Source organism: Calonectris borealis, chromosome 6 (genome assembly GCF_964195595.1).
Source record: "Calonectris borealis chromosome 6, bCalBor7.hap1.2, whole genome shotgun sequence".
NCBI classification, from domain to species: Eukaryota; Metazoa; Chordata; class Aves; order Procellariiformes; family Procellariidae; genus Calonectris; species Calonectris borealis.
In genome coordinates this window covers 22,459,621-22,476,648 of record NC_134317.1, presented here as the reverse complement: position 1 = coordinate 22,476,648, position 17,028 = coordinate 22,459,621, and the positions used below count along the sequence as shown (strand labels likewise).

At 36.9% G+C, this 17,028-nt stretch overlaps 1 protein-coding gene across 1 annotated transcript in view; it reads left to right on the top strand.

Annotated features, from left to right (window-relative positions):
• The window catches only part of LRP2 (LDL receptor related protein 2), a 131,986-nt gene that overhangs the window by 56,032 nt on the left and 58,926 nt on the right, over nucleotides 1-17,028 (top strand). The window contains exons 26-33 of the mRNA XM_075153132.1: nucleotides 395-643; nucleotides 1,856-2,067; nucleotides 2,539-2,723; nucleotides 3,669-3,897; nucleotides 5,007-5,184; nucleotides 7,301-7,429; nucleotides 12,441-12,607; nucleotides 16,108-16,251. Coding sequence (XP_075009233.1) covers nucleotides 395-643; nucleotides 1,856-2,067; nucleotides 2,539-2,723; nucleotides 3,669-3,897; nucleotides 5,007-5,184; nucleotides 7,301-7,429; nucleotides 12,441-12,607; nucleotides 16,108-16,251 — 1,493 coding nt within the window. The remainder of the gene's footprint in view (nucleotides 1-394; nucleotides 644-1,855; nucleotides 2,068-2,538; nucleotides 2,724-3,668; nucleotides 3,898-5,006; nucleotides 5,185-7,300; nucleotides 7,430-12,440; nucleotides 12,608-16,107; nucleotides 16,252-17,028) is intronic.

Genomic DNA, 17,028 nt, shown 5'->3' with positions numbered 1-17,028 from the left:
CACATTCTCAGATGAACCCCAGCCAGGTATGGTTATAAATGATTTAAAATTATTGTTTATTAATACAATTTAGGTTTGGAGTGATACAGTACATTTTTGTATATTTCTGGCTAGTTTTGAAAAATTTGTTATAAATGCTTAGACAGCCCTCTGTTTAGCATTCATTTAATGGGATTCAGTAGTACCTGCTATGTTGTTACCTGCCTTTATGTGCATTGTGTGTGTTATATATTTTGTATAAGGGCCTCAGTCCAGTCTCACATTGCATAACTGATGATTATGCAGTCATGTTTTAGCAGCAGTCTTAGGCTAGTAATGCAATTGCAAAGTATTAAATTTAGCATAAGAAGCTTTTGTTACTATTTCCTTATTTCCTTCCCCAACCCCATTTCAGATCAGGAGAGCTGCTCTGACAATAATGCTGGCTGCACTCATGAATGTATTCAAGGACCCTTTGGAGCTCAGTGTACCTGTCCTATGGGATACCAGCTTGCAAATGACTCCAAGACCTGCGAAGATATTAATGAATGTGACCCTCCAGGCTTTTGTAGTCAGCATTGTTACAATGAGAGAGGGTCTTTTAGGTGTTACTGTGATGAAGGATACATTCTAGAAACCAATGGGAAGACTTGTAAAGCTGCAGGTGAGGAACATTGATGTCAACCTAAAGAATGAAAACAGTGTCTGGAAAATGTCCAGCTTTGCCGTTTTCATATTGTTCTCTTTTAAAAGAGCTATGTAAACAGTCACTTAAAGTTGTTCATGGCAAATGACCTTGACTATTAAAATTGTCAGCTGAGCGGTTAATTGGAAACTATTATTTCCTTGAAATAATATATTTAAATTAACACTGTAATATTTAACCCTGGAATGGTCAAAAATAATATTCTGGAGAAAAGCAATGCCAGGCACCCATAAGCCATAGTTTAAAATTTGCTCTTTAGAAAGTTCAATGTTCACAGAGTGTTTAAATCCCAGCCTTTCACAAGAGTGTTTAAATCCCAGCCTTTCACAAGACTTACCTAGTGCCTATGCCACACTTTTTGCTCATTTCTAAAGAGCAAACACTGACACAGCTTAGCTGTCCGTTGTTCTGTATCTCTTACATGGTACACTGACAATACGGAGGAGCCATATACGCAGTGGAATTTGTCACCACAGGTTTCCTGGTTTAGGGATATACTTAGGTTGTGGAAGACTCTTGCGATTTACCTGCAAATAGGTTTGGCCCTTACTAATAGGGAGTTTCTCATAGTTTGCTGTCTTTATGGTTGCTACTTTTCAGTTAGTTTTCAGCAGCTTATCAGTGTAAGCTGCTGCACAGCAATCTAACGACAGCAGCCTATGGCTTTCCTGTAATCTGTTTATTCTCCTCCCTGTTCCCCATGCAGTCTAAAGGGGGAAAAAAGAACAGGCTGGCTAAAAAGGAGGAAGAGCCAGGCTGAGTCGAGTAATTGGTGGTACAAAGAACTTCGGGGTTTGAATCAGGACTGGGAGCTGAGAGTGGCTTATGGAGGAATGAGGCTTGGATGTCAGCAGCAAACTAGTTGGACAATGGGGAAGAGGACTCAAGGTCCAGATATGAGACTGGAAGGGGAGTCTAACAGAAAGAGTAAATGATAGAGAAAGGGTGGAGAAAAGCCACAGTAAATCCAAAAGTCAGGATAGACAGACTGGATATGATATCCAATGTCTTGGCCTAAGAATTGATTTGAATTTGTCTTTTCAATATGCATATTTAGATACAATAGATTTGATGCTATAAAGCCATGTCAAATTACTCAGTGTTTCTTTTTCTTACAGAATTACTGTTGAATAGCTTATTGGTTTACTTTAATTTATTTTCCTCTGACAGAGTTTCGGAATCTTCTTTTGCTGGTGGCAAGTCGTAACCAAATTGTGGTGGACAACATCACCTCTCAGTCACACAGTATTTATTCTCTGGTTCGGGATGGGAGGAATATTGTGGCTATTGATTTTGATTCAATCACAGATCGTATCTTTTGGTCTGATACAACACAGGATAAAATTTGGAGTGCTTATCAAAATGGGACTGACCGAAAAATAGTAAGTTTTGCTGAGTTATTCTTGTCTCTTTGTTGCAGAGAGAAAATGAAGGCACTGTATCTCCAGTTAACAAAGGGGAAGAGGGAAATCCTAACATAGTAAGAAGAGAAATAACATAGACAAAATGAAACAAATTTGTAGATACTAAGCCAACATTTCATATAGTTTATTGAAAAAGAAAACTGAATGTTTTCAAGAAGCTCTTTTTTAACATCAGTTGATTTTCCTATTACTAGATGCTAACTTCTTCAATAGACCCACTGAAATTAGTAGGAGTGTTTGGGTATATGCTTTGTCAGCACTTTGAATATGTACATTGTGACTCATTCTGCATAAGACACCTAGAAAATGTTGGAGATTTGGTTCCCCATTTTCTATATCTATAGAAATGGAAAGGTTAAAAATTTAATATCAACTAGTTTGTTCTCTCTCTCTCTCTCTCCTTTTCTTTTAATTTTTGTTATGAAACAGGTGTTTGACAGTGGTGTCACCGTGACTGAAAGTATAGCGGTAGATTGGGTAGGTCGCAATCTTTACTGGACAGACTTTGTTCTGGAAACAATTGAAGTCTCTAAAATGGATGGGAGCCACAGGACTGTGCTGATTAGTGAAAATATAACAAACCCAAGGGGACTAGTGTTAGATCCCAGAATTGAGTAAGATTTTTTTTTTTATGTTTTGTTTTGAAAAGATGCATATTTTATGATGTAACAATATTCAAATTTGAGATATGCCTAAATTGTATTGTAATTGTAAATGACAAGTGGAAGAGAAAACTTAAGACAATTTTTTAAAATAGTATGTTTGCAGAGTTGGTTTAATATTTAAAGTCATATGGTAATTATTTGTAATCTGTTGCTCTGTTTCCCTGTAATAAGATGTTTTTTTCCCTGTAAAACAGATTTTCCTACATTTGCTTCCTAATTAAAAACTATTAGTTCAAAATTCTGATGTATCGTTATCAATTGATGGTATACCACAGACTTATATATAGTAAGTAATATAATGTGGTATGCCGACCTGGCAAGGAACGGGTTCCTTCATAGCCCCAAGTCTAAAATAATTATCTATACCGTATTAATGTTATCACAAAAACACCTTCCCATTTCAGACAGCAAGTGGCATATAATAAATAGAATGTTATGATTTGAACTGTTCATGTACAAACTTTTACTGTTTTTTGAGCTCTTCAATGCCTAGAACTCTGTTTACTATCAGCCACGTGGGGCTCTTCCATTATAGCACAGTTAACATTACCAGTGCATGCCTGTTAAAGTACAGACCCATATTAAATTATTATTTAGCAACTGGAGGATCAGATTATAATCAGCGTTGAAAACCAGTGATAATAGTAGCTTCTATATGCTGCTATTATTGACAAATGAAAACAGCAGTAGAATTATTAAAAGAATTTTTACAACAGAAATTGTGGTAATATCTTAAGTAAGCATATTGCTGAAATGAATTATTTCAGTATCATTGTGTAGGGCTTCTCTTGAAAAGGTTGTTTCTAGTTTTTGGCTAATGAGTCTTCATGTAACTTTTCTCAATAGGCAGCTAGTTTTTTTTTCAGATTGGTAACCACAAGTTACTTTTTTCAGTGCTCATGTAATGTTCTGGACTGACTGGGGCCAAAACCCTCGAATTGAAAAAGCCAGCATGGATGGCAAAATGCGAACAGTGATTATTAACAATAAAATCTTCTGGCCCAATGGACTCTCCATTGATTACCCAAACAAACTTCTCTATTTTGCTGATGCTTATCTTGATTATATTGATTTTTGTGATTACAATGGAAACAACAGACGACAGGTGGTTGCAAGCGATCTGGTAAGATATTAAGAAGAAACCATTGTTTTCCCATGTCCTTGCTGATAGTACTTAAAAATGTATTGGCACTGTCATAGACTTGGATGTATTTTTCTTCAAAATACTTGGGTGAAGCAGATATGAAGTATTTTAGCTGCTTGCCACAGCTGGAAAAAGAAGAATTGCATATCTTATTCACAGTCTCTCAGGAGATCTTCAACAGAACCTGGAGCTGAGTGTAGACTTAGTGCTTTAGATAATTCTCATTTGTTTTGTCTGTACGCTTGAAGTCTAAAGGTGACATCTGACACAGCGTGTGCATTTGCTGTAGGCAAATACAATACAAAAAACCTGGAAGAACTTTCCCCGGTCACCTTCTGTGAGTGATGATTGCTGCTATTCTTGACAGCGGTGAAGGGTTTTGTGCTGACAGGACTTGCTGCTTGCAGGGCACTTCATGAAGACCATCCCTCTTACAGGCTATCTCCCAATGAAGAGCTGCTGGCAGCTTGTAGCATTGTCCCTGTACCAGCACAATAGTTCAGATGTTCAGCTGGTACACATAAGCTGGTATAAATAACCACACGTATCTTTTCAAGAATTGAACCTTGGGGCTTTTATTTTTGGCTAGAGAGACAATTCTTGTGAAATAGGAGCCAGTGCAATCTTTCTTGCCCCACTCCTAGTTTTCTAAAATTTAGATAAGCCACCTTCCTCAACCCTCTGGTAAGTTATAGGGGAGCTTATCAGAGATGCAAGGTCTTGACAGGTCCATAATTCTCACTAGATATTTCCTCTTGTGCCCTTGAAAATCTACAGTTGGGTCTTTATCTGTTGGTTCTCTGTGTTCTGCCCTACAGTTAGACTGCTTTGTTAATTCCTCATGCTGTACATCTCACAGGAATTATTTAGCATTTTCATTTTAAAAAATGTATATTTCCCCCATAATTAATATCTTGTTTTCAGGCAATAGATGGTATTTCATATTCTTTTGCTGAAAAATACCTTTTGAGACACAGCTGCTTTTTTTCTTATTTTTTTAAATTGTGCTCAGCTCTGTTGTTACTTCATTGCAAGCTTTACATATACAAATCTTCAGAACTAAATTGATAAACATCCTTGCCTTTTAGATATTGCAGCATCCACATGCTCTAACTATCTTCGAAGATTTTGTGTACTGGAGTGACCGCTATACTAATCGAGTAATTCGGGCCAATAAATGGCATGGAGGAAACCAGACAGTTATGATTTATAACATTCACCAGCCTTTGGGGCTTGTGGCAGTCCATCCTGTAAAGCAACCTAATGGTAAGTTCAGCAAAACAACTTTGGTAATTACAAAAATAAGCCATGCAGTAATGTCATGCATAGGCACTCCTGGAATCAGGCTTGTCAGCAAATGGACTGGATTAAAACAAGCAAATAATTCATACTATTGACTTGCAACTGAAGGCCATTTCAGCCTGTCCAACCTGGTGTTTAGGGAAAGAAACCTAGGCAGCACGTAAGCATAATGACTAGCCAAAAAGAATAATAGGGAAGTAGTATGTGCCATTTTCTTGCACTTTGTTTTGAACATTTTTATAAGAAAATTGGAGCATTTTTGGAAAACATTTTAATTTAAAATTTGTCTCTGTGGCATATCAGACTCAGTTCCTTGTATGTTAATAATATCGTTCTTTTAGACAAGATTACTGTCATCGACCTTCTCTGAAATCACTTTTGCATTAATTTACTTAACGAAATAATAATAATAAATAAACCCCTTCATTGCATTCAAATTCCCTCTTGAGATCATATGCAGGTGATCTTTTGCAGCTGAAAGACTGCAAAAAAAAAAAAAAATTTTTTTTGTCTTTCTGTTAGGTAGAGTTATCTTCCAAATCAGACTTTTCATCATTTCATAGCATGACTTGAAGAGTGGGAAATATATTGACACGAATATTTTCTTTCATTTTCTGCTATATTCCTTGTGTATGGAGTGTTTCTGATTAATAAATATTACAATGACTTACTTTTTTTTTTTCCTCAACTTTCATACCAGGGAAGGTGGAGACTTGCATCTGAGTAAGGCACTAGTAATTTCAGCTCTATATTTGTTTTAGAAAAAAACCTTCCTCAAACATGTTCAGAGCTAGAGCTACTTAGCAATCTCACTGCAAATTGTTCAGTCACCAGAGGCTACCATTAATTTATACATCATAAGAGGTTTTATTTTACAACCCAAGGTTTAAAAAACTTTCTACCACTGGTGGAAAAAATTGTTTATTTTTCTTCATTGTATTAAATTAGTACATTTTATGATTTTTCATTTAGAATTGTTCTGTTGTACTTTATGTGGCCAGACAGAGAAGGCGGCAATAAAGCACTTGCAAAATAGCAAAACATGCTAATGTTTACAAATGAAGAAATAATTATTTGCTGATTGAAATTCCAGATACAGTATTAAAACTGTCATTCACTCTCCTTTTTTGTAAGTCATTACAAAAAATGAAAAATTAAAATTGTCTTAATCTTACACCAACTAGAGTTTAGATTCGTTATACTGATGAGATGCGTAATTTTCTTACAGTTTGAGTTCTGAGTTTATGCCATTGTTTTATTGTCATCTTGTTAATTTGTTTTCAGTTCTTGTTAATTTTTATATTAGGAACAATTGTGTCATTTCCCGGATCTTCCAAGCTTCTTAGAATAAGGCCTGCTGCAATTGCTAAGGATATACTCAAAATCCGATTTTTATTTTCTTATGAATATGGTTCATCCTGAAAAATCCTCTTTAGCAGCAAATTGGTGGAAGTGATCTAAATGGTTGTGTATAGTAATAATAGCAGTCAGTAGAGACCTTCACTGTTGTTTTTACATTTTATAAGCTTAGACTGACAGCTTTAGAGTGATCCAAGAAATTATGCATTGAACTCCCACTACCTTTGAACAAGATGTAGGCAACTATTTTATCTCTTTAGTTTTCTCCAAGAAGGTTCAGTAAATAATTTAAATCCCCCATCTAGAAGGGTTATAATGATCAAAGACTGAAAATCCGGCAGGCTTCCTGGTGCAGTTAAGAAAAGTTTGAAAAGGAGTTTGAAAGATTTTCTATGATGCAAAAAAATTGAAAAGAGCACTGTGATAATGGTACTGGTTTTACATGAAAAATACTCTCCTGTTACGAGGACATGGTGTAGTGGGCATGGTGTGTTGGGTTGACGGTTGGACACGATGATCTTAGAGGTCTTTTCCAACCTTAATGATTCTATGATTCTATGAGTGTATTGTATTGCTTGTGGTTCTTGAAAATAACTTAATTTTAAGGAAATAGCAAAACCGATGTAGTGCTGGGTTGATATTATCAGTAGCAATGAGATTGAATATTCTCTCCAGTTGCTCATATTGTTAGAGTTGCTAATACTTTCTTTTTCCTTTTCAGGTATCAATTCTTGTGCATCGTCCCCCTGTAGCCACCTCTGCTTGCTTTCCTCATCTGGACCACTTTTTTTTTCCTGTGCTTGTCCTTCAGGATGGATGCTTTCTCCTGATAACAGGAACTGCATGAGAGGTAGGACAGTAATAATAAGAGCTGAAAAAAAAGACCTGACACTGTCAAATCCATCCCTCTGTCAGGCAAAAAGCATACTTCAGATCTGTGGGCTGCTGCTCATGTAATCAAAGTTTGGGGCCATTCCAGGCAGACTACTTTTAGGACGCATGGAGTGTACTTGGCCTAAAGGTTTGGAGCCGGGTTCTGGAAGGAACTCGGTCAGATTCAGATGCTTCGTTTGGGGAAAATGGATGAACTCAATTTTCTTTTAAGCACTTTAAAGAAGCCACATTTTAAAATTTCTCAACACATTGAATGTTTTGCTGTTGGAATACATCTGGAAGGAGCTTAGTATCCGTTAAAAAAGAAAACATACTCTGGCAGAATGTTGTCCTCATTATAAATATTCAGCCTGGAAACTTGTTTTTAGGAGTTGCAATTGTAAGAATGTCAGGATGCGGGACTAGAAGGGACTTTCTCGGTCACTCAAGACTGTTTCCTTCTTGTCCTTGACTACCATATCATATGTGCCCTTTCACCAGTCAGGCTCCAGTTTAAGATTAATTTGGTTTCTTGCCCCTAAAACTCACTGAACATTTTTGATATTTGGAAACATTCTGATTTTCTGTTCAAATATAGTCTTTCCCCAGTTTATGCCCATTTCTTATGCCATTTCTGTCCTTCAGGATACGTAGCATCAGTAGTTCTCCTTCATCCCTGGCATATGTTCTGTTGTATATATTTGAAGTAACGATGACATTCTTTCTCAGCCTGTATTTTGCTAAGAAGTAAGTCATGATGTTATGGTTTTCTCTAATCAGGAGAGATGCTCTCCCTGTTCCTCATCAATCTCTTCAGCCTATCTGAACTAATGCATTTTGGAATTCAAATCAAAATTTCACAGCTTGAGCTTTTTCCCTCCCCAGTGTAAAAAATTAGTATGCCAAATGCAGGAGGTTTAGAAACACGGCCTAAAATTACAGACGCTACAGGTGATGCAGCTGTAACAGAGCTAACCTTTGCAAACAAAACTTCGTATCAAAAAGTACCACTGAACTTTCTTTGAACAGTCCACAGACCTCAATGATTTGTAAAAATCATTTAGCTAATTCATTTTAAAAAGTCACAAAAAATCAAATTACTGGCAGGCAGTTTGTGACCAGAAATTTGATGAGATTAATTTTGTCAGATGAAGCATTCATTATTAATTTTTCCATCAGTTGTACAGATATAAAGTGTGCTTTGGTGCCTCCCTAATAAGGAAGCTTGAAATCACTGAAATTTAAGTAGAAATTATCTTTGGGATGAGCTAATACTAGAAAACTCTGTCAGTCAAGAGATCCTTTTCTTTTAAAACTATCTAAATTTTAAAAACCATATCATGCTGTTTTCCTGCTTGATGCTTAGCAGTGTGTTCTGTAAAGAGCAGTATTGCATTCATGTTTTTCTTAGCAGCAGTAAGAGAACTACCAATTTATATAATCTGAAATGAAGTGCAAGTTTGTTTAATCTATTAAAAAAAAAAGAGGGTTTCTTTTAGAAATCTGTACTGGTTTTAGTATGTGCAGGCTTATACATGGATCATGATGAAAGAAATGGAATGTGGCAGTAATGAAGCACATGCATGTGTAGAGGTTGACCCAGTTCTGCCACTGAATCAAGCTATTGACAGTTCTTATCTTTATTTCCCACATGTTGCAAAGTTCCCTGTGTCTACTTAGGTACAGTTGTGGTCCTTCTATAAATTACATAATAGCTCAATATAAATTGTGTAGGAGAGAAATAGAAGTATGCTTCTGTGAAGCACAATTCTTTTAAACTATATGGGCTTATTTTTTCTTTTTAGATGGAATTTATACCTTTAAAATAGTATGTAAAAAAAATCTACAGATTTGGAGAATTTTTTTAAATAATGTATTTGCTGAAGGTCAGCACATCAGAACAAGTTATAAAAAATATGCTGATTCCTTTCATCGTAAAAGATTTTAATTATTGCTAATGATTACAAAGGAATAGGCATTTACCATTTCTTCTCTAATATTTACTATTATCCTTATCCTTGCTGTCATTGTTTACTTTAATAGGTCAGCACAAACTTTCAGAAGAAAGATTAAGCTGAGCTGCATGCATTTGGTTGTCCAGTGTCCCTACAAAACAATCATATTGCTGGTCTCTGCCTACTTAGTTCGCATATTAAATACTGCTAACTTCATGTTGATGGAAAGGCTTTGATTGTAGGATTGCACCGTATCCTGCTTTACATAACATGAATAATGCTAATATTATAAGATTGCCTTTGCACTTATTTTGCTTTAAACTGCATTTCAGATTGATATTAAAGATGATAATGTAGCAAGCTGGCTTGGAAACAAAGCAAGGAATTTATGTGTATTAAAATCTTGTATTAATACGGTAAATTTGCATATTTAATATAAGAATACATGAATTTTCTATGGATTATCATTTGTCATGTAAACCTGTATTAAGTTTAAGAATTGTAGAAGTTATATTAATGTCTATCTGATGAAGCTACACAGATTTTAGATCTGTATAGATCAGCAAATTTGCTCTATTGTCCATTATATGAATGAGGAATAATCAGAGTCTATAGATTTGCATAGGTGTTAAACTTAAAAAAAGCAATCAGCAAAAAATTTCCTGTATCATATAATTAGTTTAAATGAGACTATCATCTTCTAAAGTACAAACAGCCTAGCCTAGAGAATTCACATATCTGTATTTCAGCAGGATTCAGTAGTGTTCTACTGTGTACAGTTAGAAAGGGAATAATGACTCCAGGGTCTTGTATGCGTTGGAACAATTTCACATGAATTTAGCTGTTCTCTGCAAATGTTTTATAGAAGACCACTGGCGTGCCACATTCTTAGGGAAGAAAAAATGGAAGAAGTCCAAGAATTTCACAGGCAGAGCTAGCTATGTGTCTTCAGGCAATTATTTGCCAAAATGTGATTTTTGCGCTGAGACAAACGATATCTAAGCTTATTTGTCAAATTTGACAAATAGTGCCAGAGACAAGTATGGAGAATAATTTTTGAGACGTGCAACAATGCTGTGGTGTGTGGTTTTTCATGTCAAAATTTTCATTGCAAAATTTATATAAATGTATTAAGCTGTCAGTGAAGAAAATAAAAAAAAAAAAACCAAAATCAAAAGAAAAATATCTTTGATCTATTATAAAAGAGGAAATGGGTTACTACTACCTTCTATGCAGCAGCAACCCAGTTCCCTATCAAGTGGTAGCTTATGCCTATGGAGAGAAGAGGCTAGAATTGATCGTCCAAAGGCAAAAGCACAAGGAAGAGAGGAATTGGTGTTCAGGAGATTCTGTTCCCCCACTCCCTAGCAGATGAGAAATTAAGGTGCTGATCACACTTTACAGCTCTCCAGTGCATTTTCTCAGAACACCTGACTAGATGCCCTTTGTTCATAAGATTTAAGCATAAGGGTACAAGTTTACCTAAAAGTAAATATACTATAAGGGAGTATGTCTACTTCCTTAGAGATAAAACAGGAAAACGCAGTACTGCAGTTATATTTAATAATAAAAATCAGCAATTGCAGCTGTGACATTGTACCTTGCTGTTGCGAATGAGTGGTTTAGAGGCCGCTTAAAGAATCACCATCAAAACAGAAAGTGATTTTAATAGAGATTTATAAAGGTGCGACCTAACAGAATTCAATGGCAAGGTTCACTCAATTACTTACTACATGGATGAAACATATAAAGAAAAATCATCTAAGGGTTTACATCTTAGGGACTATATGTGTTTAGCAGCAGTCTAGGATTCATTCACAGTTTAGCAACACTTAATCATCACCTAATCATTAACAAACTTTAGTAGCACTTAATCATTAACTAATTTAATATTTACGAAATAAGTGTTAGTAGAGTCTACTATAATCATGACTTAATTACAGATTATGCTTACTATTAGTCCACACGTACACACAGACAGAAATTATATATATACACACATACAGATAGACAGAAATTATATATATATACACACACATGTAGAGAAGGTATACCTGTTAAAAATTCCCCTTGAGTTCAGTGAAGAAATACTCATGACAAATGTCTAGGTGTTTTTTCTCAACGGGCGAAGGGTTGAGCTTCAAGGAGTGAAGGGGTTCAGCCCAGGTCCTGTCGTCAGCTTTCGGCGACAGTCCTACGAATATTGCAGACTCGAGAGGCTGCGAGCTCTGAGAGGCGTCCCACCCAGAGGGAGATGCTGGGCGCAGCCTGCTGTGGTCCAGGAGAGCTCAAAGGGCCTCTCTTAGGACCACCGTTTATAGGTTCGCAAGATGATTGGCTTTAGTCATCCGTAAATTTCCATCCTGGCCACAGTCCCAGGTGGTAGTTACTAAAAATTCTCAGGGTTTCAGTGTTGTTCTACCTGACACTTGGGCCAGGCAGTGGGAGTACGTTCCCAGCCTCACCTATGCAGAGTTTCTGATACGGTCAAGGAGCGCTCAGCCGCCAGACTCAGTACACCAAGGCTGAGGTTGCGTGGAAATTTCTGAGATCAACAAGCGGCCTAGGAGCGGGGGCGGGGGGGAGGGGGGAAAATGTACCACCACATTTGCTTGTGAGTCCTGCTCAATAGGCATTAGAACCCATCTCAGGCATGTCCTGGAGAGCCCTCAGAGCTTTGTCCTGCCGGTTCCCATTCTCAGAGATTTGAAAAAGCTGCTCAGAGCAGCTGCATGAATGTACTTCTTCCCTTGGCCAGCAATGAGTAATCCTGCCTTATTTACTTCCTCTTTCTCAGAATTTGCTTGCACATGCATTGTGATTCCACAGTGCTGAAACTTTAAATGTTACAACCATTACAATAACTGTTAACCTCACTCCTAGTGAGGGAAAAAACTTATAGGTAAGTGGTTGCAAAACGTCACTGGTAACACTCAACCATTCTCAGCATCAGGGAACTTTTGGGTGGGAGAGGGGAAGCATGACATTTTCTTGATCAGAAACAACTCTGAATTACATTATATGTTTTCACAGTTGAACACCCTTTCCTTATTGCTGTAAGAGATAATATAATTTATGGAATTTCTCTGAACCCTGAGGAGAAGACGAATGATGCTATGGTTCCGATAGCAGGAGTTCAAAATGGTGTTGATGTTGACTTTGATGACTCTGAACAGATGATTTATTGGGTTGAAAATCCGGTAAGTTAGTATTTGTGTTCAAAATGTGCACTAAAATAAGACTTTTTGTTTTAAAATAATGTTTTTGACTGAAATGTATTATAATTGAAAGGAATGAAAGGGGTTTTTGGGGGTTTTTCTTGTGGGGTTTTTTGTTTTGTTTTGGGCTTTTGTTTGTTTGTTTGGATTCTTCCCCCCCCACCCCCCTAGGTTAAAATAAAGAAGCTTCATCTCTTTTGTAAATTAGTTTTCATCTTTGTCAGCTGAAATATTTGATTAATGTTATTTCTGGCTCAGCCAGACACATGAACAGGAAATATCAGAAAGCATTGACAGAACCATACTCTCAGCCTCCCTCTGCTATAGTCCACTCTTTCTCCTCTCTCTTGACTTAAGACTTAATTCTGCAAACACAGCCAGAACACTTCGCCATGGGAGCAGTACATTGGACAAAGTGGCACTAAAGATTAGAATGAAAATACATGCATCTAGTCTGAGCACTTAATGAAGTAACATAGTAGAGGCATCTTTCTCTTTAAATAGAAGAAAATGGTCGCAAAGTCACAACAGTTTCCAGGTAGCACATATAAGGCTTATAGATCTAAAAAATAGTTTGAACTAATTTTTAATAGTTGATTATAATTGTTTGACTAAGCATTTTTAATGCTTGTCCTGAACTAAGAAACGATATGTGTTCCCTAAGGCTAACTTGCCACAAAAAAATCCCAATTTTTGCAGGCTGGACTCTTAAAAAAAATAATCTATGGCAGTCTGGAGGATGGATGTGGTAGGAGACTGCTGATTCAGCAATATGTGTTCACTCTTGGAAACTTAAAAGCAGTTCTTTTTTCAAGAAAAGCAGTGCTTAGGTCCTGGAGAAGTATAATGGTAGATAAGGAGATTTCCGTAGTTACGTTTTACAGAAAAAAATCACACTAACTTGTTACCTTTCATCCACACAAGGTTTACCTTTTGTTTCCCAATCTGTTTCCCTTACATTTTGCAGGTTTGAAGTAAAAATAAGTTTAAAAATCACTCATTTTAAAGCCTATTCTGTGTCACTCATAAAGGAATTATAATTTATTTAATTATTTATTATTTTAAAATTAGAATGTTTAGTTCCCATGAAGTATTTAAATAGACCTATTTAAGCAAACCTTTGCCCAAGGAACTAGATAAATACTCAGGAATCTACTTGATCCTCTGTGCAGTCTGAAAAAATGTTGTTGACAGATCTCAGCCAGCGGATACAGCTGACATTTACAAGAGGTTGAACAGTTCTGTAGGAGGTCATGGGCTGATATATCCATTAACAGAGCTGGCAAGTGAAATGCCAGGTGCCTCTGCAGGCTGAGTGCGGGTAAGTGCTGTATTTTAGTTAGGTCTTGAGCTCCAGCCTGACAAATGCGTGACTATGGGCTGTGCCCCCAATCTGTACCCCTGACCTGCAGGCCTGAGGCTGCCATTGCTCCCAAACAGAGCTGAGACACCTGTGTCAGTCATGGCTCGCTCTCTGAAAAAAGATATTTCTCTAGTTTCTAATGACAGAAGCATCTTTGCCTACTTTCTTAATTGTAGTGCGTGTCCATTACCACAAGGCCTCTTCCTTAACACCCTGTTTTGCCTCCATCCATTGCATATTTGGGTTTTCCTGGGATTTGTCTACACTTGCATAGTTTGTAGCTGTAATTTCACTGCCAGTGTTGGCAACAGTTGAAGCTGTAGTTAGAGCTCAAGTGAACATCCATGAACTTGTTCACCCTGTCTGAAGCAAACTCAGGAAACAGAGATAAATATCAGAGTCCTCCCTATTCTATTTGAAAAACACTTCCGAAGTATCTTTATCTTCAGCTGTCATGTTCCATAGTTTATTAATTGTAAATGTCAATAATAGGCAGGAGAATTCCTGTCTGTCTTTAAAGTGCCTATCATACTAGACACTGTTGTAAATATTCTATGTCCATCAGGCTCTCAAAGTAGGGTTTATACAGTACCAAAAGTTACCCTACTTTCCTACTTTTTTCTGTAGGCCTAGGTATTCAAGGACAGGTTAATTTGCAAATAGCACTACATTGTTAGGATTCAGGAAGCAGTGCTCTACCGCTGTCGAAGAAGTTCTACCTATTTAAGCCTGTAGTGAATTTGGCCTGGAGTTCTTGTTCAGATTTTTGCCATCTGATATGTTGATTCCTTTCTGAAGCTCCATTTTCAATTCTGCACTGAGATATTTAGACAGTATACTGATATCATGGTAACAAAGCAATTAAGAATATGCATGGACCATTGAATGATCGCTGGGTGCTTTTCCTAAAGCTGATTCTATCTTGTTTCTGCTCTGAGATGGCAGCTGCAACCTGTTCACCATTTTTTTGCTGCTTGGGCCTGCTCTATCTCTGCCTCCACCTCCTCCCTTCCTGAACTGGGCTAGCGTTAGCTGCACAGCTTCCGTCTTCAGGTGATGCAAAGTTCAGTGTATAATGGTGCACTGTATGTTCTGTCCCTTCGAGTTGGCAGTGCCCCTCTGTCTTTCAGCAAAGTGCCAGAGCAGAACAGACCTACTGTACATGTTGCCTCAGTGAAGAACTGGGGTGGTGGGTCCCAACGCTACCGTGTCTGGGAGCCTGCACCACGGAGTGAGATCTTCTCAGAACAGGCGCAGCAAGTCTGCATCAGTGGAGGAGGAAGCAATTAGTGAGGAGAGAGAACCAGATTTCAACGCTTGCTCACACCTCCCCTAACTCTACTGACCTCTTCTCCAAAAGGCTTAATAATGTGTGATAGCTGATGGTATTTCAATTCTGCATTAATACTAGTTGAGAAAGATTCACATGATAATATGCAGGACTTCTGCAGAACTTCTGTAAAACTGACACAACCTGAAGAAAGCTCAGGAAGGTGGCTATAGTAACCACTTCAGACCTTTATCTGGCTTGTCTCTCTGTTTAGTGCTTGTTTATATCATGCTTTAGCATCACACACTGTAGCTAATGCCATAGAATCTGCAAGTCATCAATTATAATTTCAAGAGTTACCCTTATGAAGAAACCTGCAAGGATAATCTTAGTCTTGATTCTTGCTATTACAGCTTATTAAAAATTTGGTTCTTAAATATTTACACATGGAGAGAACATTATTTTCCTTTACTAGATTTCAGGTATATCCAAGATGGTTAACTGAGGTATCCTGGTAAAAATCTTTTGATAATGAAATACAAATTACAGAAGTGTCACTGCATATAGCTTAAATATATACAGTTCAGCCTTATAAAATATAGTCATTTTATTTCTGTCAATCAGGTTTTGGTTGGTGAATGGTAATGCCTCTTCACACTGGATAATTATGATTTACAATAATATTTTTACCATGTTTATGCATTGAGCATATACAAATACATTTCTCTCGACTGGATTTTCATTTTGCTAAGAAAAGATTGTAATATAAAGTAAGTGCTTATGTAGTTGGAATAGAACAGTGTTTTCTGCTCTTGACATTTTTTCACTTCTGTTATGTTTTTTTCCAAGGGTGAAATTCACAGAGTGAGGTCAGATGGAGCCAACAGGACAGTTTTTGCTCCAGCAGCTGTTATTGGTGCTCCTATTGGTCTGGCACTGGACTGGATATCTGCTAACCTGTATTACAGTAATCCAGGGACGCAGTCAATTGAGGTAATTATTTAAGAGGGACAATTGGAAAGTAAGAGCCTAAATTTTTCAGTGCTATGTATACAGGTTGAAATTATTAATTTTTTTTTTAATGAAAAACTGAAATTAGATTTATTTTAAAATGCAAATAGTCTGTAGAAAAATGCTTTACAAACTTGAAGAGATAAACCTAAATTTGAGCATAGTCAAGAAGATTGAAAGCAATATATTCTGGCAACTTTATTATTTGTGCATAGATCTTTTTTTTTCCCCCCTTCTTTTTTTTTTCTCCTCCCTCCCCCCCCCCATCCCCCGCCGTTAGGCTTCTGGTGTTTGATACACAACCTCTCTGATCGCTAGAGTTACTATTATTATTACTATTCTCACTTCAAATCAATGATCAGAATGCAGTGCCTCTGATAGTAAAGGAATGTTGCCATCAAATGCAGTAAGATCTGCTCCCAAATGCTTTGATATCATATTATGCAGCTTTCTGGAGACTAGCAGTCTGATGGTATATGAAGGATAAAATTGCCATTTAGTGTAAGGAAATAGAGGATAAACAATATATAATAGAGTAATGACTGTGAATAAGCCCAGTCATTAATGTCCTTGTCCCAAAATATAAATACATACTATTAAATTAAACGGCAGCTAATTTAAACAAATAAAATTGAATACTTTCTAAATCAGCATTTCATCAACCCGTTCAGCCTGTAATACTTTGAAGATATTATGGAAGCTGAAAGATTAACTATTTTTATACCTAGGATGCCTACTTGTTAACACAGGCAGGTTCTA